We start from the raw sequence: 23,519 nt of genomic DNA, 5'->3' as shown, positions 1-23,519 counted from the left end.
TAAACATCCATCAAGACCTTACAGTTTTTTGAAATATTCGATGAAACAATAACTGAAGCAGTGTTTCCTGGCATCAAAAACATTAATACATTACTATTTCATTCTTAAAATTACTTTACATTTACAATGAATTAACCCGACATTATCTGAAACAAACACGATCCTCGACCATCTGGTGGTTTTTGTACTCTAAATACAGAGAGGCACTGATATTTTCTTTTTTTTTGGCCTTTACTGTTGTCATTTTCCGTAAAATTTCTTGTTAAGAAGAAAGATTAACAAATTGACATTGACTTTAGCTTTGTCGAACATTTTCATCACAGCCACACCGTCGTACTGGAGTTGAAGAAGGTCCTGAAAACAGAGCACAAATAACATAATTAATTACATTATGTCAAATTGAAAGTGTATACTCTTCACAAAACCTGTGTTTAAGCTGGAAAATATTTGTCTTTTTAACAATGTTTCCTGTTTAAAAGTCCAAGGCAGGAAATCCAGCAGATGTTTTTTCATGGACATTTTTTGGAACATTTACCTGGAAATGAAGCTGCACTTTTTCCATCTCAACTCCCATAAATTTTGCTTTCACTTCAAAATCACCAACTTCCTCAGTGGGTGAAATGTCAAACATGACATTTTTTAACCTGAGATATGGAACACAATAATGTGAGATCAAAGCACTACCATAGAGAAAAGCATAATAGCTATTCATGTTTAATGTTAAGGCAGGGACTTAAATAAAAAAATTAAATCCAGAAATGCATTTTGTTTGGAGGGGGGGCAGCATCTTATCCATTACTCCTCACTGTTTCCACCGTTGGCAGGTATTATCTTTCATATGAACAATGAGGCAATGGAGATTTTTTTCTTGTGCATGTTCAAAACCTTGTTTTTAAAATGTAAGAATTATTTCAGGATATGTGATGATTTCTTTAGTTTTAGGTGCTTCTAGTTTTCAAATCATGTTGCAGGCATTGATTTATACATTTGTCTGTGAAATAATTTAAACTCTTTCCTAGTTTCATTACACTGATTTCATTTCTGACTGCTTTCTGATTGTACCAACATTACTGAAAACAAGGATTTGAATTTCTTATTTGTTAAGCAGTGTTTGCGTAGAAACAAACACTGAAAGTAATAATGATGATAATATGAGTATATATAATAAATATAATTGGTGTCACTGACTGGTTGGTCTGAAGCCCTTCTATCTCCAGGATGACTCCCTTCTCGTGTAGCCTGGCTGCCGTGTACTTCAGGGACTGTGGTTTCCACTTTTTACTTCCTTTCTCTTCTCCTTTGTTGTCAGGTTTTATAGATCTGCGTGAGTTCCTGTGGACAAAATCCACAAAGTGATGAAAAAGTCCAAATACAATATTAATAAAATGAAAATAGGCCAGGTAGCCCTTACTTCCTGTTCAGATTATCCAGGCAGGTCTTGATGTAGGTGTCATAGTAATTCATCTGTTCCTGGTAAAAAGAGGTTTTTGCATTCAGAGCAGTCAGTGTCAGCTGCAGCTTGACCAGCTCGGCCTTCCTCCTCTGTCTGTAGCGTCTTTGGTATCGAATGTCCTGTCAATCAGAGTGTTTTTATTGCATTGTGTCTATGAGTTTTAGTTGGTTTTATTTTTCACTTTTTGAATGCTTGGCTGACAGTGAACCTTTGATATATCGTTGATGATGTCCTGGTATTTGTTACTGGCAGCAGCCAGGCCGGCCTGCTCCAGGTTCCGCAGGTTCCTGAGGATTTTTCTCTTTTTCTGCTCCAGAGGCAGCTGACTGTCCTCTAGGACTGCAGGACTGCTCTTCAGACCCTCTGGGGTCTGAGCGTCCTGCACTGCACGGCGCTCCACAACCAATTTGTGCTCCAACTCCTTCAGTGGATGAGTTGTATTAGAAGACAGAATCACAAGGAAAAAAAGATGATTTCTATATAACATTGTTCAGTGTTTTTTTTTTTTTTGTCTGATTACTTGTGGTGCTGTAACTGGAGTCTCGAGGATTTCAGGCAAATTCTCTCCAGGCTGAATCCGAATCACGTCCACAATTAGCTTTTTGGTCCTTAAACAAACAGGAGTAAACCAATCAGTGATTTATTTAGATCTTAACAAATAAATACCAACTAAACACAATACCATTAAAATTATACCATATAACCTAATTCAAAATGTCTTTATTGCGTGACACTTGATTATTTGCAGGAATTACAGAAGTGGGGAAAATTTTGTTATAACATTTAAAACGGAAAACATGCTAAAAGAGAAAGTACATAAAAATTAAAAATTAAAAAAATCAATTGATTGGACAATCCTAAAAGGCTAGTATTTCTTATGAAATAAACATACAGCCAAAGTTTGTTCTGTTGTGTCTTTCAGGGAAAAAAAAACACCTCTGTAACAGTTTCTTTTAAGAGTTTGATGCAGATACATGCGGATACATGTTTGTGGGGTGATAAGGCTGAAGCCACCAACCTACTTCCTTTTTTGGACAGAGCAGGAAAGATAACAAAGACAGGCAACAGAATGACAGCCATAAAAAACACAAACTCACTTTGTCATGAGAGCCTTCACGTCTTTGTCGTCTCCATCCAGCAGCTCAAACTTACTGGTGAGAGTGAGAGAGATTTCTGTCTTGGCCTGCTCCTTCAGAGTTCCCTCTCTGTTCGGGTCATTGTGGTCAACTGCTCCCTCGCCTGAAGGGAAACAGGACATACACCTTGTAAATAGACAGACACACTACAGTTGAACTGTGCTACAAAAAGTCAATAAAAGTCTGATGTTACCAAGCAGAGACTCAACATCAGGTACATCTCCTAAGTCCTGCAGCAGCTCATGGAGCAGGTCATTATGGTCTGGAGAGATGGCCTCCAGATGTTCCAACAACAACTAGACAGAAGCATTAAAACACTGAAATGAATATTATTAGGCTTTTTAATTAAAAAAAACTTGACTCACGAAGCACACAGTACATGTCTGTCAATCATTTAAAATTATGAAACAACATGAAGGCTGTTTTCTTTCCCATTAACTCCTATAGTCACTAGTGATAACTTGCAATAAAAACTGTTTAAAATCTGTTTTAAAAACTTGTTTTGCTTGAATTTACCGAGTGAGTATTGATGACCTCCTCTATCGAGATGTAGATGATGGGTTTGCTCAAGGTGACCATGTCTGAGTATTCATCAATATTAAACTTCTCCTCTGGTTCAGGAACATCACAGGCCAACTGAAAAAATACCCTAGAAGAAAGGATTATGTGGTTGTGAAAGAGAGGCAGATAATTGACCTGAGAGCTGATGAGAGTCACAGAATCTGACGTGCCGCACATACGCAGCCATCATTTATTCATTTGCATCGACACAAAGAAAGGCCTCTCATTAACAGATTGACTTGTGGTCTTTCACAAAGCTAAGTTAAGAAGTTGCATGTTGTCACTGTGTGTGGGGGGGGGAGGATTTCTCTTGGTACTCTGGTTTCTTCCCACAGTTCAAAAACATGATGGCAATTGGGTTAATTGTTTCCTCAGAATTGCCCATAAAAATGAGTGTGAATTATTGTTTGGATCTATGTGATGGAAATAAATAAAGACAAAGCACTTAAAACTATATAACTTAGACTGTATAACATTTTCTTCTTACCTAAATTTCTCATATGTCTGTGATATGTAGTCGTTCATCTGCGTCATATGTGCATTCTCTCCCTCAAACAACTTGTTGGAAGCCGCGTGCTGGAGCATCTTTGCCACAGACCCCAGGTTACGACGTTGCTCTTGGTGGAGCTGCCCTCCCGCCGACATGTCGATGATGTCAAAGCCATCAGGCGCCACAATGGCTGGGTTCATGAAGCGATAGTACAGCAGGTTTCCTACAATCTAAAAAAAAAAGGGTTTTTTTTTTTCTCATAGACTGCAGGTTAGTAACAAAGTCTCAACCTAAGATGTAACCTACGCATTTAGTGTCACAATGGGATAATTCCTGTTAAAATAAAAGTAAAATCATAAAATATCTTGACAGCTAATACCTTCAACAGCTCATCTTCTGAAGCATCTGGAAACTTTTCATGTAGGCTGTTCTTCAGAACCTTTGCTATGTACCTCATGCCATAACTACATGCAAAATGAAAACAAATGAGGGGACACGAAACATCAACAGCATGCTACAACAAATAATGTGACAAATAATGGAATAAGCCAAAGGTCTGACCTCACCATATATTTTAGCTTAGTGATACATGTTTTGATCTTGAGTGACATCACTAGTGGTGCAGAAAAGCTTAGCTGTGTCTTTGTGTTGAACAGACAAATACATATCTTATATTGATAATTTGAAAATGACACTCCCAAACACAATGTGATGTACTCTACTGTAATGTGTTTGTGCACTGTTAATGTTAGTCATGCTGCTCTTACAATATTGTTGTAATTTAACTTGTAAATATAGATTGAAAATAGTTTGGAAACCAAGAGGTGTGAATTATGTGCAACAGTTTGCTAACAGATCTGCTACAAAAGCCTGCATTACCTCAGTCGCAAAGACTAAACACACATTTAAACTGCTCTAAATAAGTAGTATTGTCCTTTATGTTGTGTATTACTGTATGTCCTTTTAAGTGTGATGTGCAATTTTCTCCATCACAGAAACTGAAAACATCTCTATAATGTGAGCGTGTACAACCTTGCTCATTCTTATTTTTTGACAAAACCTGGTTAAAATCTGAAGTCAAATGGAATCATGCAGGACATTGCTCAAACATTGCTCCAAACAGAAAACAATCTGCCAGTTGACATTTACCAGATCCCAAAACTTACGGGATATTATCCAGTGAGGAAACAATGGAATTTAGGACTTTATCTGTAGCAGAACGCAGAGCCCGACTGGACGTCTCTAGCCTGTCACGTACTTCCTCATGTGACATGGCCTGTTGGGGTGTCACTTCGTAAGGCAGCTTGCTGTTAAACAACCATAAAAAGAAATAAATTCACGCATTCACCTACAGGATCATCTTGCAAAACCTTGTGGTGTGTCTCCTACACAGACCTGGCTTCTCCAGTAGCTGTCTCCAGCTGGTTCACCCAGGCCTTGTACACATCAACAGGGTTGGTGTTGATACCTAAGTCCTTGTCCTCAATGATGTCCTTGACCACAGGGGCCAGGAGCTGCCTGAGCGTGTTGTGGCCCCGTGCACCTCTGTTGAAGCTCACCACCATCTTGATAACAGTTGGGTTTCCTGTTACTATGTCCTGGATCTGGGCTACCTTAGAACTGAAGGGGCAGATTTAATGAGGTGTGACAACTCAAGGACACTGATAGTTACTAATGTCCAAAAGTTACAGTTTGTTATCAGAGTTTGTGATTTTTAGAGTGATGGTCTGATAAGCCCTGACTTCTCTATAGTCACGCTCTGCTAACAAGCATTGAAAAAATACACTCCTTACTTGATTTCCTCCTCCAGAGAAGTCTTGAATAGTTTGAGGAGTAGATATTCCTCCCTCTGGTTGGAGGCATAGTTGTACAAAGTAAAGATAACAGTGTCCATAAACTTGGTTGACTTGTTTTGGGGCATCTGAAAGATCAGCTTGGCGAGATATGACGGGTTTGTCTACATAGACAGGAAGGGAAGTCAGCTCAGTCACCCTTTGTGTATCAAACTTTAGTAAAAAAAACGTAAATCATTCCAACTGATGTCAGCTATAAATCTAAGAGTTGAGTTATTTTGTAATACCTGTAGAAGGTAAAAGAGATGTTGGTAGGCCTCCAGTTTCCGCCTTTGTCCTCTACTTAGACCCTTGATGCCCAGTCTCTCTGCAGCAGTTTGACCATGTTTACTTGTTTTACTTTTCTTGTTCTTCATTTTCTTACTATGGAAGACAACATCCTTATAGAAGGAAAAAGAAAAGAAAAAGAAAACAATTAAAACTAGACTGGATAAATATGTAAAAATAAAATAAGAATAAATTCAATTTTTCTTCTATGTTCACACAGCAAAACAGAGTAACTGACCTGCAGTGTGATCCTGTTTTTTACCAGGAGTCCAATCTTAATGTCCATCAGGTTCAGGTCTTTCTCCATCTGCTGATTGGAGCGAATCTTGGTGACCACTTCCTCCCTTAGGCGTGTCACTTCCTGCTCTTCCTGCAGATCCAGAGGACTTTGCTCTAGCAGGTGGACAAACTTACGAACCACTGACAGAGGAGGATCTTTGGCCCCGGCTAAATTAAGCACATGCAAAAATTATCTTAAAAAACTTTTTTTTTTCTGCACAAATTAATTCATACATTCCTTTAAATGTGCATGTTTTATGTGGGTTAACAAAACAATAGTTCACAATATTGTTATCGTTAAGTGAAGTGTTTCACAGTTAAAACATAATTAATTATTAAACAAACTGCTATATAAATATACGTAGGACTGCAGACATTCTGCAGTCTAACGTAAACATTAGAGTTGTTTTTCCCCACTCACTTAGTGTTCTGTAATCATCTCTGGCTTTGTTTGCTTTAAGAAAAGCCTGGATCTTAACTATTTCCTTTTCCTAAAAACAAAAACAAAAAATAAAACGAAAACAACAATTAATAAAAAAATATGAAAATAAAATATCCTGACTTAAACCATACTCACATGGTCTTTAAAGAACTGCAGCCTCTGGTTGTAGCTGCGCTTAACTTTCCACATCTTCACCACAGACTGGAGCTAAGTTAAGAGATTTTTTTAATGACAGACATTTGATTATTAAGATATATTTATGTTGTAGCTCTTAAATAAAGCCAACTTAAAAGAAAGTGATTAATAATTTTTACCTTTACAACAGAAGCAACATTTCTCTGCAGCAAATTAATTCTGTCTCTGTACAGTCTTCTCTGTTTGCAACCCTTCCAGCAGGCCTGCAGTGTGAGAGTTGTAAATGGAACAAAGAATAATTAATATCAGTTAAATCAAACCATTCATCTTTTTCCCTCAGGCCTTTTTTTTGCCAGCACATTAAAATCTTAATAACCTTTTAAAAATATTTTTATTGGTACAACTCCACAACTACTGCACCTGTAATTTGACCACATGTGGCTCTTGTTGCTGTAGATACTCCATTCTCTTTGTGTGTTTTTTCCTGACCAAGTAACCTCTGACATTGGCCTGCAGCAGCGTCACAAAAGATTCGTTGGCCAACCATAACTGTTCCCTGTTATAATCTGCAGTCAAACGGGTCAGAACGGCCTGTGGAGAAAATATATATATATAAATATATATATAAATATATATATTTAATCTTGAAGATTATGAACTACTCTGAAAGTGTTTTGCTCTACACATTTTCACAGACTACATAATTTAAGCAGATATAAAGTATTTAATTTGAATAAGTGAATTTGTGGTTCCACACCTGGATTTCCTCTTTACTTAGTTGACCATCATTGTGCTGAAATCCAGCAGGTTCCTCCCAGCAGCCTTTTCCAGTCTCCAGGTTATAATAAAAGTCATATCTGTCCTTGACACTGTGTTTTACCCAAACACTATCTGTAATTCCTGAAGAAAGAACGGCAAATCATTTTTTAAACCCACTGGGTGCTATGCCACCTCTGAAAAATAGCTTCTACTGTGTCATAGCATCTATTCTGATGTTGCATGATTTCAATTACCAATTCAATTACCTTTAGCAGCACCTTGGGCTTGTCTCTGTTGTAGTTCTACCTGGTATGTGTCAGCACATTCAGGCAGCACTGCTCTCAGTCCTGCACTGGGGGCTTGTAAAGCTTCCAGTGTAGTCTGAGAGCCTCCATCTGTGACACTCTTATTAATATCAGCAACTGCTGTAGCCACTGGTGGGAAAAAAACGTAATTTGATCAGAGAGGAGTTCTGCTGAACATCAAAATAAACAAATACAATGAAAAACCAAAAAATTATCCAAAGATAACATAAGTGGCAATAATTTTGAACTTGAACTTGCAGAAATTGGGTGACAGAAAGGTGCCTATGAAATAAAATGTATTATTATTATTATTAAATATATAATACAAATGAATCAGCTTTATTACTTTATTTATGGCCACGATTAATCTTTTTTTCTATTTAGATAATGTGAAATAAGTTCAGTGCCTACATGAGAGAGCGTCTTCTTCATTCTGATTGGCTGTCAGTATGGCATCTTGAATCTGGTCCAACCATAAAACTGCAGACTCATCTCCAGAGTTCTGCAGTCAGATGAGAGAAAAAGTACAATGTCATGACAGAGACACTAAATCATACTCAACAGACATGAAATACATCAACATAAAATAATCATATAGAAAAATTATAATTATTTTTAAGAAATTAAGAAATCACTGAAATGGTTATTTAAAAATCATCCATGTATTAATTCATTATGTTAGTATAGTGGTTTAGGCAGCTTTTAGTTTTTGTCACAAAAACAGATAAGTGAACAACACAACACATGGTGGTGCTGTTAACACAACAATTAATGGTGGGCAGTACCATTTCCCCTGTCTCCTGAGATGGGAGCTAGGAACAGAACAAAACAGAATAACAATTGTTACACAAGGAACAGTTACCGTATCCTAAAAAGCCACTTTAGTTAAACAGATTCCAACAACATGCCAACAAAACAAGCACACTGCATGTTTGTTTATTCAGCACGAGTTTTGTTCTTGGACTAATTTTAGACAACTCTGTTGGGGACAGAGGCCACAGGCCAACCAGATGGAAATGGTTGTTAAATTTGATGGAGCAGAATCGAAAACAACTTAGCCATTAATTCCCAGCCAAAAAAACCCCCAAAAATCTTATTTTATAACCAAAGTCAATTTCATGAGAATCTTAAAACAAAATGGAAAAGTGTTTTTAATCCTTAAACCAGGATCTTGTTACATAAAAAATGAAATAACCTGCTCTATATTTAAACAATGAATATTTATTATATCTCGATATTCAACACTACTGTATACGGTACTGTACAAAAGCTCTAGGTGGGTTTATTCATTTACTATATCACCCCTTCTTCACCTCCTTATTTTTTTTATGTATTGAAAGTAAATGTTTTTTCTGCCAGCTTGTGGGCAATTTAATTTTATATTTCCAATGTGGCAGCTGTCATGGATGACACCCACTGCTGTTAGGTAACAATGCATGTCTTGGATTTGTGGTTTAACAGGTCCTGCAGGAAGACACGTGACCATGAGGGGACGTGTGGCTCCATGACAGGTCTGTGTTTTCTCCTTTTTAAACATCGGCTATGTATTTGCAGTTTAGTGCTTTTTAAAATAAGCACTACTGACTTATTGTTGTTTAATATTTTTTTAAATACTTAAATGAAAAGGCATGTTGTATGCCTTTTTTTCACACACACACACACACACACGCACGCACTGCTCCACACAAACTGAAAAAACATCCCATAGTCCGAGGGCAGAGGGAAGCTGCACTTCAGAACACAAGGTCATCAGTGTTGCACTATAGAAATGCTCAACGGTAAATTTCACCAGTGGACAAGTTTATCTCTAACAGTGAAGAAGGAACACCACAAAAAAAAAAAAACAGAAACCTTTCCAATTTCTGTGTCATAGGCTGCAGAGCAACATGGCTCCTTTGTCTGGATTTATTCTGTGTATGATGGCTGCACAGACCATCGAGCACAAAGGTGAGTTTGCACAACACAAAAGTCTTAAAAAATAAATGTGATTTGATTAAGTAACCATTTGGACACCTAAAAAGTAGGCTCTGAATTTTAGTGTTAATACATTCATTAATATTTTAGCAATGGCAATGTAATCGAATTATTAGGGCAGAGATGAATATTTTCTATGAATATAGAAAAGGTGAAGTGAAAATTTCACTACAGTTCAAAGGTTCTACACCTTACCTTAACACTGTAACTGTTTTTTAAATGAATGTACCATAATTAAATAATTATAACAGAACTAAAAATGTAATTTCATGTTAAAGTCGTTATCCAGTAGTTTAACCTTGAAGCCATATTAAACAATATTTAGACTGGCTGTGAAAAAAGCCAACTTCAAACTTCAACCTTTTTTAGCTAGACACAAGAAATCCTTTGATGACTAACGTTGATAAATGATTTTAAGAAATAGGGAGAAACCTCTTTGCATAAATCCTGCAATCCTAAAACCTCCAGTAATCTGGACTGGGGGCAGGCAAGTTCAGCAAATTCTATTGACAATGTTAACCATAGAATTCATTGTATTGGAAATAAACACAATGTCTTCTCTCAAGCACATGACCAAATTTTAGCATTCTGCGATTTGTAGTAAGACATCTTCACAAAGTTAGAGCTTGTGCATGATCTGTTTGGAATTTACATTTTGCTGCAAAATTAAAGCCAAAATGGTGTCTTTCTGCCTATCTATGTACAGTAAAACCGAACCAACCGATCCAGTGACAGCATACACCACAGGGATTATCAGCACGTGGGCCATACCTTTAGCCTATATCCTGGCCATGTTGGTAGGGGTCCCCTCCAATGCCTACATCCTGGGATTCCTCAAAATCAGGCTAAAAGCCAAGTCCATGTCCACAGTAGTGCTTTTTCTGAACCTGGCCCTGTCCGACCTGCTGCTGCTGCTTTCCCTGACTCTGCAAGTTCACTATCACTACAACTGAAACAACTGGATATTTGGGGAAATGCCGTGCCGACTCATCACAGCCTTGTTTTATGGCAATGTTTAATGCTTGGCTCAAACTATAGCCTGCATTAGCTTGAAGCGCTACATTGCAGTAGCCAGACCATTTTTGTACCATAGGCTGACAAAGACTACACTGACAGTGCGCACATGCTTATTTGTATGGTGCCTGTTTGGGGCTGCTGTTGTGCCAGAGGTTCTAGTGAGGTAGAGCTACCATATTTCCCTCCTGGGAATCACCACCTGTCATGACGTTCTTCCCCTTGAAGAGAAATCTCACTCTCTGCTGATGCTCCACAGGCTAATGCTGGTTTGTCTGGGCTTCATTGTGCCCTTCCTGATTTGTATATACACCCAGGTGACCGTGGTATACCACCTGTGCCGATCCGGCTGTGACTGGAGAGCTTTCCTCAGGGTCAGCACTCTGGTCTTTGTTATCTTTGTAGTGTGCTTCTTGCCCAGTGGAATCCTACACATAACCCACTACATCCGTCTGTTTTCCAGTGGGGACGACAGACTGTAGGGATAGTACAGGATAGCTGTGTGTCTCTGCTGCTTCCACAGTTGTCTGGACCCTTTCCTGTGTTTGCTCGTTTCAAAGACGCCAGCGTCAGAACTACAATTCATTTCCCTTAGAGAAAAATCTCAGAGACCGGCAGTAATGGCATAAGAATGGAATGAATGTCGACAGGAAAAATCTGTCCTTGCTAGAGACTATTGATGGAACACAGCAGGGAACCACACGTGATGAAAGATGTAAAAGTTAAGAAATTAAACAGCAATGCTTCTGTTTCTGTCATACGCAGAAGAACAACAATGTTCATGGCATTCAGTCACTGTAAAGGGTCATGAAATAAAACTGTTACTATTTAGCACCTGGCTAAGCTCAATATTACACAATCATACAGTTATATAAAATACCACCACAAGTCACCAAATTAAATATAAATAATACACTTTTAAAAAGTGGAGCTAAATTAATATACGTATATGCTTGTGTGATATGATGGTTCACTTTTATGGTCAGAAGTTCTGTTGAGGTCCAAATGAATGAATGAGTGCATTTCTAAACTACAGCTAAAATATGATATCATTCCGGAGTGTATATCATCTTTTTAAACGCAAAGCTGATACTTGGATTGTCACGCTACCTGGCAACAAAGTTGTTTGGTGTATTGTAGAACATCATGGTAGTGTTTGGCAGTGGCTTGGTTCACTCCAGTCAGTTTGGCTGTGGGGAGGAGCAGAGCTGCAAGGGTCTGCTGATGATCGCCCGAGTTCAGAGCCTCATTAATCTCAGCAATGGCTATTATGCCTGGAGGCAGGAGGCAGGACATCAATGTCAATTTTGACATTTTTGTTTTGTAAATACTTTGAGTTACTGTATTAATCAGAAGTCTTCCTTACGTTCATGCTCTTCATGGACCTGGACGTTAACTGTGTCAATGCACTTCTGCACATCATTCCAGGTGAGAAACTCTTGGCCCTTGGCCAAAGCCTCAGAGCGCATTTTAATAAGTGTGTCAGCATACCTAAAAGAGATGCAAAAATGTTTCATGACATCATACGTTTCACAAATCATCATCATCATCTTCTTTTTTTAGTTGTTTTCTTTCAGGGGTGGTCACAGCGGATCTTCTGCCTTCACCTTTCCTAATCTCCTGCCTGCTTTTTGCTTTTCATGTCCTTTTCCACTAACCTCTTCTTTTCTTGCTATCTTTTCACAACAGTTGTCTAAACTATCTCAACCTCACATCTCTAACTTCTAAAATAAAAAAGCATCTTCATTTTTACTACTTACGTCTCAGTCTTCTGTCCCTCAGACACAGCCACTGTCTCAAAACCATTCATCATAGCAAATCTCACTACTGTCCCAACATTTCACCTATGCTGTCACAAATCACTCCTAACCTTCATCTATTCCATTTATACCTGTTGATGTTGTCCTGGTCCATGTTGGTGAAGCCTAGTGGAGAGTCAGATAGTTGTTCAATCACAGCCTGGGGGTCTTTAGTGTCCAGCACCTCATTCAGCACAGCTACAGCGGAGAGCATCTCCACAGCAACACTCAACTCCTCGTGGCTCAGACCAGACTGATGAAAATTATGGAAACAATAACAGCAAAGCTCTAGCACACTGCTCCTTTAACAGAAAGTGTGTGGTCCAACTGAGAAAATACTCACTCGTCCACCTTGTAGCTGTAAACTGAAGAGCTCAGCCTGGTAGAGGTTGGCAGCAGTTTGGTAAACAAGAGGCAGTTGTGCTACAGCATTTAACAGCTGTTCCACCGTCTCTGTTGCAACGCCACGACGGATAGCACTGTTGATCGCAACAACTGCTTCCAGTTCTGTTTCAGTACAAGACATTTTGAATATATTCTTTTATAACCAGGTAATAATGTGACAAACAAACATTTCTTTGATTTAATATTTGGTGACATGCTTCAGGTATTAGTTGAATACAGCTATATACAGTTAGATATGTAGGACGGCAGAAACTCAGCAGTTTCCTCAGATCTTTAATTAAAGAGGTCTAAAACAAACTGTAAACCAGACCAGGCCACCAAGAAAAACAAACATCAATTGTTATCATTAAATATCACTGCAAAATTATTTTAAGTGCATTCTCAGTAACATCTGTGTCTCTTTACAAAGGCAGAAAAAAGCCACAATAATGAGGGAGGCCGAACGAGCAGAAAAGAGCCTTTCACTTCTGAATTTAAGAAAGTTGCATTTCTTTACTATAACTGAAAAAATGTTCATACTTTGCTTCTCCGCCTCTGCAAAATCATTGCAGGAGGTGATAACCCTCTGAATCTCCTCTCTGTCAACAATCATGGCTACCTTTCCATCCTGCAGCATATTTAGAGAAGAACAGAAACATATCAATGCTTTTCTTTTAAAGTATATATATATATATATATATATATATATGCAACATGCAAATAGCAAATAGCATATAACACAACATTTAAATGTGTTATGAGTAAATGGCATATTACAATTATCAGTCTATAGAGGGTGGTAACAAGTGATACATTGGTTGTTAAATATATATTTTAAAGCTTAACATGTTGTGACCCCATGTCTATTATTACTTTTTGAGGGAGATCAATTAATAGATTACATATAGTATAACAGTAAAATACTCTTTTTTATCTGTTCGATTTTACCACTGCTGCCATTAAACGGTAAACCCTAAGCAAACATGCTCAGACTGAGTTTACCTTGAATTTATGCTGGCAGTAGGTGATCAAATGTTCCAGGTACCAGTGGCAGTTGGACTCTTGAACACCCAGCAGGGCCAGAGCCTCCAGCCTGAGTGCAGCCAACAGAGCAGCTTCCTCCTGGGTTGACAGAGCTCTGTTCACCTGCTTTACTGCATCCTGAACTGTGCACAAACATCCAAAAATCAATCACTTGGGAATATTTTACAGACCATTTTTCCAATGTGTTTTTAAGTGGTTAGCTCAGATTTTATATTTGTTGGATGTTCTTACCATTGACAAAATGGATACAGCCCTGGATCTCCTGCTGTGTGAGCAGCTCCTCATAAACATCTCTTTCTTCAGAGGCAATAGAAGTTCTCTAGCAGTGACAAAAACAATGTTTTAGAAAAGAATAGATGCTTTATTTTTATAGTAAATTTTGATACAAGCAAGAAAAACAGTCCACTGCAAAGGATTGAACTGTATCACCTGTTGTAACTACTTATTTCAGACATAGGTGATGTTCATTATTAATAGAATAACATCCTATTTAGTCATTCCCCCCTTGTATACAAATATATATAAAAGGCTGTGTATTTTACATTGCATTTTTCAGTATGTTTCAACCACTGAGTGCAAAAGGGCGGCTCCTGTTTTTACAGCATTGTTAAAGAGAATGGGAGGCAGGTTGCCATATGATGAGGGAGAGGAGGAAGAGTTTGGTGTAGTACAGCTGACAATGCAGCCTCTGGAATGTGCTGTCAGTGCAGGCAGCCCACTTCACACCACTGCAGACCTCTTTGGGTTTTTTTTAAACTTTAATTAAAACTAGAAAATATAAGTAAATATGTATTATATATATTTTAAAAAGTGTATATTTGTTACATTTTCTTGTACATTGATTGGATGTTTTGTTCTATTTTACATGTAATCCAATCTAAACAAATGCTACTCATTTAGAGTCTCAAACTAATTTTATAATACATTTTAGTTCATCAATAAGTAAAGTGGACCTACATTTAATGTACTGAAAGCTGTGTCATTCTTCTCCTTTAAAAGAACAATTAGGCAAAAAAGAACTGACACAGTAAGTAATGGCAGTCAAAGCACACAAGTCACATGGACAAGTACTGTAAACCATAAAGAGGTCACCTAAGACTGTGTAAGGAATCTCACCTTTCCTAAGGACTGGCTCTGCTTATTGGTCTTAGCCTGGCTCAGTCTGTACTGGTAGTCTTGGGCAAGAGGCTCCTGGATGTTCCTCAACATTGCGTTTGGATTATTTAGGGCTCCAAAGGTCACAGATGCCTGACCTCTGTCCACAGCCTCATTGATGGCAATCACAGCAGCGTGTACTAAAGGCAACAGAGAATATGGAAACATTTTGCAGCTGGCCATAATGACATTGGGTAAAATAAAAAAAGGGAGGCAACTATGCCAAAAACATAAATCAAATCAGACAATTCCATTCAAAGAGGTAAAAGGACTTACGAGCAGCCTCGTCTACTGAGAGCTCATTGGCCAGGATTCCTCCAATCTTACTGAAGGCCGGCATCTGTATGCCATACTTCTCCAGCTCACTCCTCATGTTACTGATCTCTTCCTCTGGAACACAATTATTTTTTAAATGATTCAAAATTATTATATGTGAAAGTTACTGTGGGCAACAAAACTAACTCAAATTCTTTTTTTTCTTTTTTTTTTATTTCATTTGCCTCAATTCAAGCATCAAGAATGCTCAGAATATTTTTACTTTCATTTTTAGATGTTCCCCAGCCTTGAATAGTCTGGTATGAGGAATTATTATTATCCCCGATTCTGGGGAAAGTCTCTGTAACCTTTAGATCACAACATAAACCAAAAGTTGTTTAAAATAATGCAATTTTAAGTTTATATACAGTATCAGAACAGAAAGAAATATTTCACAATACATTGTTGTGTTGTGGAGTACAGCGCCACCGAATAGCAGGTGCTTTGTAACCTGTAACTTTGTAAGGAGAGGAGGTTTATCTTCAATGTGTCTACAATGACTTCTGTGCTCGGTTTGACATGAGCATCTCATCTATTCTGTGGGTAATATTTAGCCTTTGAACTTAAACATTTGGAAAATAGTTTTGAGCCTTAAATTAGTACAAGTTACACAGCTCGAAAGGATTTGGTTTAACTTGACTGGAACTCTCCAGTCAGGTTAAACCAAATCCTTATTCTTATAGAAGCACTGAGTAGGTCTGTGCACTTAATAACCTTTTGATTACGATTTCAATTTTGATCAAATAGTAAACTAAGTTAACTGATGTGACTGGTGACGCTCAGAAAGAGCATGAGAGAGCCATGTTAAACATAGTAACCACACTGATGTATATACTAGAATATTATGTGAATTAATTAATGGTGTTAATTTCAACTTTGCTGTGGCTTGTGTGTCCTTTTTTATGTAAACCCCTTTTCACAGATCCTACCTGTAAAGTCCACTTTCCCCAGAAGGTCCTGTATTTGTGGTGCAATTCCCAGTTTGTACAGATATAGGCTGAAAATTGAATAAAAACAGTGTAAAAACAACAACGTATTACCAAATCATTCATAAGTTTATATGATTCCCTTGTGGTCGCTTTTAAAGGCGCCTCCCTGTGGTACCGCTTCAAAGCCACACGGGGGTGGTGTCACCTCATCTTACGGACTATCAGAACGCTCTGAGGACTTTAACTGAGCCAACAAATGTGACTACGGGCGTACGGAAACCTCATTAAACTTTCACGCTGCTGCTCGTACCTCATCAGTTCTATTGAATTATTGATAAAAGAGGTAGAAGGGGCTTCACTAAAATGATAGTAAAAAAGCTGTGAAGTCCCCAAAGTTCTGCCCTTTGTTCACGTATCTGTGTGTAAACATGAGCTGCACTCTGTACTTGAGACACACAGGGACTTTGAATAAATATCTAAACTGCTTATGCAAAGGGTAATGTTTTAACTATTAGGCATCTGACTGAGTCTGTGATAAAAACAGAATAACAGCTGACCGAAGTTAATGAAAGTCACTGATTATAAGACAGAGGGTAACAGACCACCAGCTGCTGAGCTGGGAGCAAATACTGCAGCTCTATTCAGGTTTTTGTTCATTATATTTAACTAAACAGCCACTTTGTCCACAAAACTAGCCTATTGATGTTCTTATTTAATTTTCCACCCTGGGTCTTGTAAGGCGTGCTGGACTCAAAGGAAGGAAGAGCACGTGTGTGCATACGAGGGGAAGGAAGTCAATTCTCTCAGGGACCTGACCAAAAACACTACAAACAGAAAACAATCCAAACAGCTCACATTACCACTCCCTAAATCTGTGTTTGGTCGATCGGCAGGGTGAGACTGATAACATACCTTCAAAGTGGTCTCAACTAAAGGAGACAAGAAGCTAAAAATGAAACAAGACACACATGGTAGAGGGAAACTTCTACATGTATGTTCTGTATATTAACTGTGTGACAAGTGAAGCTGAAATTTTGACACAACAATATGATTATTTTCTCCATGATTTGACCACATTGTGTCAAACTCAAGGCCCGAGGGCCAAATGTGGCCCACCTGCCAAACCGTTTTGTGTCGCCCATGGGAGCTTAAGAAGCATTTAGTAAAGTATACCTCAGATACTTTCAGGTGTTGAGCATGAGTTTGAGAACCCTGTCCTAAAGTTTCTTGCCTAAAGCTTCATGACCAATTTACATAAGCATTTCATCTATAAATTTAATTTCTCAACTCAACACGCTGGATATGCTGGATCCTCAGTTCTTACCTCAGTGCGTGTATGCAGTACACCACCTTAGGCATGTTTTTGCGATCATATACATCTGTCGTTTCAGGATAGAATATCTGAAATTAGAAACCATAATAGGCACCAGTCACTTGTCTGTTATCAGGGACCTGATGGTCTTTATACGGTTTTAGCTGCAGCAGCAGAGCTTCTCTCATAATTCACAAGTACTGTACAGTACAATGCAATACCACAAATGAGCTGCCAGAAAAAAAATACAACATAAGTATACACATTAAACAAACTGTTAACTAAATGATTTATTACTTTAAAGCTTATCATTCATTGTACTTTGTTACAGATTTACTGCATTTGGACCTCAAATTTTGGCTTAATTTGGCTTAAAAATCAAAAACATGACATCATCTCCAACCACATACTGTACACATTGATACCAAATCTCAACAATCATGACATCAATTTGGAGCACGAGCTCAGGGGCCTTTAAAGTTGTGCATTTCTTGTATTTAGCACAACTTTCCAGCAGCATGATTTGAAAGACTGGTTCTACAAGGACATGTCATTAACCACAGAACGTAAGGAGAGGAGAAAGGTTTTGGGAGTAAAATAATAATAAATAATGATCAAAACGATCAGAAACTTTCTACAAATTATTTCAAAGCAGAATACATACATAAGTTAATATTAAAACTCAAGAAAGGAAATGTTTTTAAATTTGATTAGCAATGCTTGTGAGTTCCATAATATGCACAGTGTTCCTGTACATTATTATATGTATATATATTTATTGATTAGACAGAAAGCTGTTACCGGACCCTTACCTTTGGAAGGCCCACTGACTCCATAGCTCTGAGCCACTGCACTGTGTTGTCAGTGTGTCTGAAATGTAGACCTGTATTCTGAAAAATAAAAACAAGCACAAATATGATTAGAAACTATATACACATATATTCTATAAAACACATTTACAAGATTTGTGTAACTAAAACCATCAAACTACAATACAGGTACCACAGGTGTCACTTGGGCTTCTTCTCGTAGTAAATGGGGCAATCTGACTCCCATGACTCACTTAGTGGTTAAATACAGCTTCTATACAGTATATAGTTCTGCTCATTATATAAAACTCAATTCAATACTGTTATATTCCCATTAGAAATAAAGCTTCCATGATACAGGATAGGCATGTGAAAAAATATTTCTATGTTGATTATACTGTAGGTCCTTGGAAAGTCAACTTCTGAAAAACAGGTTCCAATAAACCTAAAAACTCTGAGACTGTTTGAAGCAACACAATTCTCAATTAATTTTTAAAATGTATTCATTGTAGGAATTCATATGTGTAAATTAAAAAACAATTGTGGTTTATACAACAAAATTGACCAAATATGTTGTTGCCATAGTATACCGTCCAGTGAGGCATCACCTTTTGACACCTATTACAATGTGTATGTTCCAAAGTGCATTTCTTTGAATTAAATGGGAATTATTTGTCACATAAAGAACTATGGTTGGTTTTTGGTGGACAATTATACTAAATTTTTAGTTTTTACTAGTAAAATTTACATAGATATTTCATTTAGCATCACTTCTAGATATCTCAGTTGTCATTTATAAACTAACTGAAAGTCAGAAACCAGCCCTTAAAGGTAAATGTGAGAAAGTTGGAATTCACCTTATAACGAGCCTGATCTCTGTCATAGATCTTTTTTGTGGAGACCAATTTGGGGGCAAAAAAATTGGCAAGTTTGCCAAGATAGACACCATTCCTCAGTCCCTCTTCTAGTTCTGTGGTAGCAGGCAAACCCTCTTCCAGGCAGGCCTCCATCCAACTGAAACACACAGGAAAATCCTGAGGTGAATTCACTGACACACAAAAACTATTTATAAAGTAACAATGAGGAGTTTAAGTTTTTCAGTTCAACAGAGCAATGAAAAGTGTTTGTTTTCACAGAATTTGACAGTGTTGCCAGCAACACCTACACAGTGCCCAGCATGCTTTAGGATGGGGGATGGGGACAGTGAGCAGTCTGACCAAAGAAAAAGATAACATTAAAGTTACTTCTAAATTTATTTAGTTAATGAACTATTCACTCCTATACAGAGGTACCAAATACAAAATCTAAACACTTGTAAGAGAAAAAAAATGTTGATGTCATTTCCTAATTAAAGTTTGAACTCTTTAAGGCTTTTAGAGTGGTTACCTCACTACAAATTCCTCCTAAAAATATGAGCAAATATATTTCTCAGAACTAGGCGTGAACAAATGGTGAGCTCAACGAATCATCATCATCTAAAAACCTGTTAAATTATTACTACAGCCACTATTCAGTGATGATGACTTTAAATTTAAAAAAAAGGGACATTTCTCTCACTCCTCCCCACAAACTCACCCACAATTCCTGACTTCATTCAGACAAAGCCAATAAAGCTGCCCACATGCAGGTTCAAGGACATCTTGTTTAGATTAATTATAAAACCATGAGGGTGTTCAACAGGTTCTAAGGCAAACACCAATGTCAGCACGTTAAGGGAAAGTACAAACATGTTCGAGCCTTAATAACGTATTTCACCTATTTGTAATTTACATTTCCCAAGTGCTGTAAAAACGTACAGAAACAATAATAACTAATGGTACCTTTACATCGTACACATTTTGGCACAGGATGTTTGTTTGCCCATTCTTCTTAGCCCAGTGTTCCAGACGTCTTTAATAAGATTGTCCTCTAGTGGGGACACTGGCCTGAAGTTATTGAACCTAATCATATGTGGTGCAGGCTGGGTTTTCTTGGAAATTGGATTACCAAGTTTCTACAATGCTTTGAGTTTTTGTTATCAGGACAAAAAGGAAGACCAAGTTCATAGTAAGGACATGTGGGATTTTAGGTTTTATGCCTTTCCCTTCTGTCCCAAACAAAAGGCAACATGTGTTTGGCATAAGAGCAGTAGCTGTGTCTGAACAGACCAAACAATATGCTTCCAGTGAGTGTCATCTATTTGCAGGATGTCTTTACTGTAGCATCACAGGTCTGGTCTAGCTGTGTCTCTCAGGCACAAGTAAAGATTTTCTTGGTCTTTCTTGGTCACCTTCAAATTATTTGGAAGTCTCGAGTAAGACAGACATATCGACTTTTCTGGAGCTGTCAGCCCAATATTGGCCCAAACTCTGGGACAGGCTTATTGGTGGGACTGAACAGCTTCCAACCAATCCGATAAATTCTGAATGTCTTCAGTGACATAGATATTGTCACATATTGTGGATGAAATGTATTACAATATATTGATTATTGCATAATCACTGTATTGTGATATTATCGTTATCATGGGCAAAATATAGTAAAAGTATTGTATTGCAAGGTTCCTGGTGACACCCACCCCTCTACATTATATTTGTTGAAGTTTATTTATCTATTTGTTATGGTCTATTTTGTAAGTTTTATTGTGTCAATAAGATCTACTCTACATGAAGGTTGGGGCATCTTACACTGTATAATTTCCTTATTTATTTTCATACATTATTTTAACATTATACAAATGTTATTTCAATGTAATGTTTATTTAAATTCTATTAATACTGGTTAAGATGTGTTGCTTTATCTTGAAGCACTTTAAAATACAAGAAATGTATGTATTGAAGATGATTCATTCATTTAGGGAAAATTGTTAGATGATTCCCATGATTGAGTATTTAAGGTATTTTGGGGCCTGGTATCAAGTGGATGCTATTGTTGCACCAATAGAATGACACATCTGCTAACCTTAAACAAACACACACAGTGGCCTGCCAGGGAAAACCCATTTGGCAGAGAAGCAAAACAAAGCGGATATAGACACAAACATGGCTCCTTCTCTGTGCCACATACACACCACACTCAAAGGCCAAGGACGTGATGCAGGTCAAACTTCTGATAACTTGGGAAACATTTAAAGTTTCAAATAAAATAGAAAAACATAAAGTGATTATTTTAAATAAGATGATTACAAAGGTAAAGACAGTTGCTGGGAATACTATACTATGGGACATCCTGCATGGGCAACCCAGACCCTTGTGTGAAATTCCACTCCTCCACAATGTCTCCTGGAGCACAACAGACTAGTACTGCTGTTTACAACAATCTGAAGCAGGTCTTCCTGTCATTGTCCAACCAAACACGGATGGTGGATTGCAACACTCCAAAGTTTGTCATAACTCCACACTTTATCAGTAAATGACACATTTTTTTAACCACAATATTTTTGTTCATATAAAGCCCTTTCTTGCTTCATTTGGTTTATTTATGTTTTGAGGTTTTGAGGGATTTTTTTGTAGGGAAGCATTTGTTCAATAGTTTAGATATTAGTCACTATTCACTGCTCTAGATAAAAAAGCACAGGGCCTGTATCAGAGCCAGAAAGATTACCATCTGAGCTTTGAATGCAAACTGGTGACTATTTACTCTCCACTGAAGGTACAAAGTCTGCCAACTCGCTGTGTGTGTGTGTGTTAAACACAAACTTCAAAGCAGTGGGGACATCAAATAATGCAAAATAAAAAAAATTGCAGAGCAAACAACAATGGAGGAAAATGGAATTTCGGGGGGGAAAAAAGTAAATTCAAATCATATAAAGATGTCCCCGCAACGGGGATGATCAAGAAAGAAGAAGCAAGGTTAAGATAAGAGTTAACAGCTAGCTGCTAACTAAAACAGAGCCTTTAAGAAAACTGACAATAATGAGTAATAATTATATAAATAAAACTCGAGTCTACATCTACAAATTAAATGTAAGTGTTAAGATACCAAAACACAAACGGTGAATTAACTTTTGTTTCTAAATCTCTGGTGTTATGCATTTTATAAATAACCATAAAACTGTAACCCAGGTGCACTACAGAGTTGTTTTCTCATGGTTTCTTTGTTGTAGTAAGTGCTGACCACTCAACCCAGATAACACAACCAGATCCCATGCTCTCTGTGACTCACTCAATCATCAGACCCTTGTCATGACCTAATTTGACACCATTTCATAAATAGAGGAACCATTGAACAATTTCATTGTTGCGAGGTTAAATACAGTAGCAGAGGTGTGTGCCTCATAAATGGTGATATTAAAGAATAAACACAAGAACACTACTGTGGAGGTAACATACAATAAGCATTTACAATCACTTGACCAGGAAAACTGTAGGTGTGGTCAGAATATGGTGAGTTATTGAATATATACTTAGTTTCGTTGTCCTGCTGTGGTGGCCCTTATTATCATGTAACAAAAGCAGACATTGTCAGCCACTCCACTAGCACTTTGGCAGAGTTTTACAGAGTCAAAGTGCAAGGTCAGTTGTCAAACAATAATCTTTTAGGATAAATGCATGTCAAATGGACACCACAAGAAGAAAAACTGTCAAAATATGTCTCATTGGTAAAACATACACTATTTTTTTTTTTAAGTGATGAGGGGTATATTACCAAAGGATATTTAAAGTGTGATGCACATCTCCCCAGCATGGCGCCAAAAATTGATAAATTAAATTCTTAAAACCTATTTTTTCCTGAAGTGGTGTTGGACATCTTTTTTTTTGTCATTGTTTTAATTAATGAATAAAATTATTAGTCCCTTCCTTGAACCGCAACCTTAACATGGTGGAGGGGTTTGAGTATCCGAATGAACCTAGGAGCTATGTTGTCGGGGGCTTAATGCCCCAGGTAGGGTCTCCCAAGGCAAACAGGTCCTAGGCGACGGATCAGACAAATAGCGGTTATAAAAAAAATAAAATAAATCAAAGAGGTTCACGTCGCCTGGGTTGATGTCACCGGGGCCCCACCCTGGAGCCAGGCCCGGGGTTGGGGCTCGCAGGCGAGTGCCTGGTGGCCAGGTCCTTGCTCACGGCACCCGGCCGGGCTCAGCCCGAACAAGCGTTGTGAGCCCGCTTTTCAGTCGGCCCCC

At 37.8% G+C, this 23,519-nt stretch overlaps 2 protein-coding genes across 3 annotated transcripts in view; one reads left to right on the top strand and one right to left on the bottom strand.

Moving 5' to 3' along the window:
• Positions 1-8: 8 nt before the first annotated feature.
• The window catches only part of iqgap2 (IQ motif containing GTPase activating protein 2), a 31,094-nt gene continuing 7,583 nt past the window's right edge, over positions 9-23,519 (bottom strand). The window contains exons 3-39 of one of the 2 annotated variants that reach the window (XM_008336642.2): positions 19,273-19,429; positions 18,419-18,496; positions 17,619-17,695; positions 16,295-16,362; positions 15,327-15,440; positions 15,012-15,190; positions 14,127-14,214; positions 13,854-14,017; positions 13,392-13,479; positions 12,811-12,974; positions 12,560-12,720; positions 12,035-12,159; positions 11,779-11,942; positions 8,466-8,492; positions 8,092-8,182; positions 7,642-7,809; positions 7,374-7,516; positions 7,037-7,207; positions 6,796-6,879; positions 6,617-6,688; positions 6,461-6,530; positions 5,999-6,207; positions 5,721-5,873; positions 5,434-5,597; positions 5,036-5,260; positions 4,807-4,947; positions 4,020-4,104; positions 3,638-3,870; positions 3,106-3,238; positions 2,783-2,885; positions 2,551-2,692; positions 1,974-2,061; positions 1,662-1,874; positions 1,412-1,572; positions 1,189-1,332; positions 536-644; positions 9-354 (exon numbers count right to left, since the gene is read on the bottom strand). In XM_008336642.2, coding sequence (XP_008334864.1) covers positions 241-354; positions 536-644; positions 1,189-1,332; positions 1,412-1,572; positions 1,662-1,874; positions 1,974-2,061; positions 2,551-2,692; positions 2,783-2,885; positions 3,106-3,238; positions 3,638-3,870; positions 4,020-4,104; positions 4,807-4,947; positions 5,036-5,260; positions 5,434-5,597; positions 5,721-5,873; positions 5,999-6,207; positions 6,461-6,530; positions 6,617-6,688; positions 6,796-6,879; positions 7,037-7,207; positions 7,374-7,516; positions 7,642-7,809; positions 8,092-8,182; positions 8,466-8,492; positions 11,779-11,942; positions 12,035-12,159; positions 12,560-12,720; positions 12,811-12,974; positions 13,392-13,479; positions 13,854-14,017; positions 14,127-14,214; positions 15,012-15,190; positions 15,327-15,440; positions 16,295-16,362; positions 17,619-17,695; positions 18,419-18,496; positions 19,273-19,429 — 4,870 coding nt within the window. In that variant the 3' untranslated portion in view covers positions 9-240. The remainder of the gene's footprint in view (positions 355-535; positions 645-1,188; positions 1,333-1,411; positions 1,573-1,661; positions 1,875-1,973; positions 2,062-2,550; positions 2,693-2,782; positions 2,886-3,105; positions 3,239-3,637; positions 3,871-4,019; positions 4,105-4,806; positions 4,948-5,035; positions 5,261-5,433; positions 5,598-5,720; positions 5,874-5,998; positions 6,208-6,460; positions 6,531-6,616; positions 6,689-6,795; positions 6,880-7,036; positions 7,208-7,373; positions 7,517-7,641; positions 7,810-8,091; positions 8,183-8,465; positions 8,493-11,778; positions 11,943-12,034; positions 12,160-12,559; positions 12,721-12,810; positions 12,975-13,391; positions 13,480-13,853; positions 14,018-14,126; positions 14,215-15,011; positions 15,191-15,326; positions 15,441-16,294; positions 16,363-17,618; positions 17,696-18,418; positions 18,497-19,272; positions 19,430-23,519) is intronic. The other variant, XM_008336643.2, reaches the window with a different exon arrangement.
• Positions 9,751-11,297, top strand: f2rl2 (coagulation factor II (thrombin) receptor-like 2). Its single transcript, XM_017043099.2, is given in 1 exon segment — positions 9,751-11,297. A coding segment is annotated over 1 exon segment (1,011 nt). The 5' UTR covers positions 9,751-10,286.

The sequence above is a fragment of the Cynoglossus semilaevis genome, chromosome Z (genome assembly GCF_000523025.1).
Source record: "Cynoglossus semilaevis isolate Cse_v1.0 chromosome Z, Cse_v1.0, whole genome shotgun sequence".
Classification (NCBI taxonomy): domain Eukaryota; kingdom Metazoa; phylum Chordata; class Actinopteri; order Pleuronectiformes; family Cynoglossidae; genus Cynoglossus; species Cynoglossus semilaevis.
The sequence above is the reverse complement of the archived record's forward strand: the minus strand, read 5'-3'. Positions and strand labels throughout refer to the sequence as shown.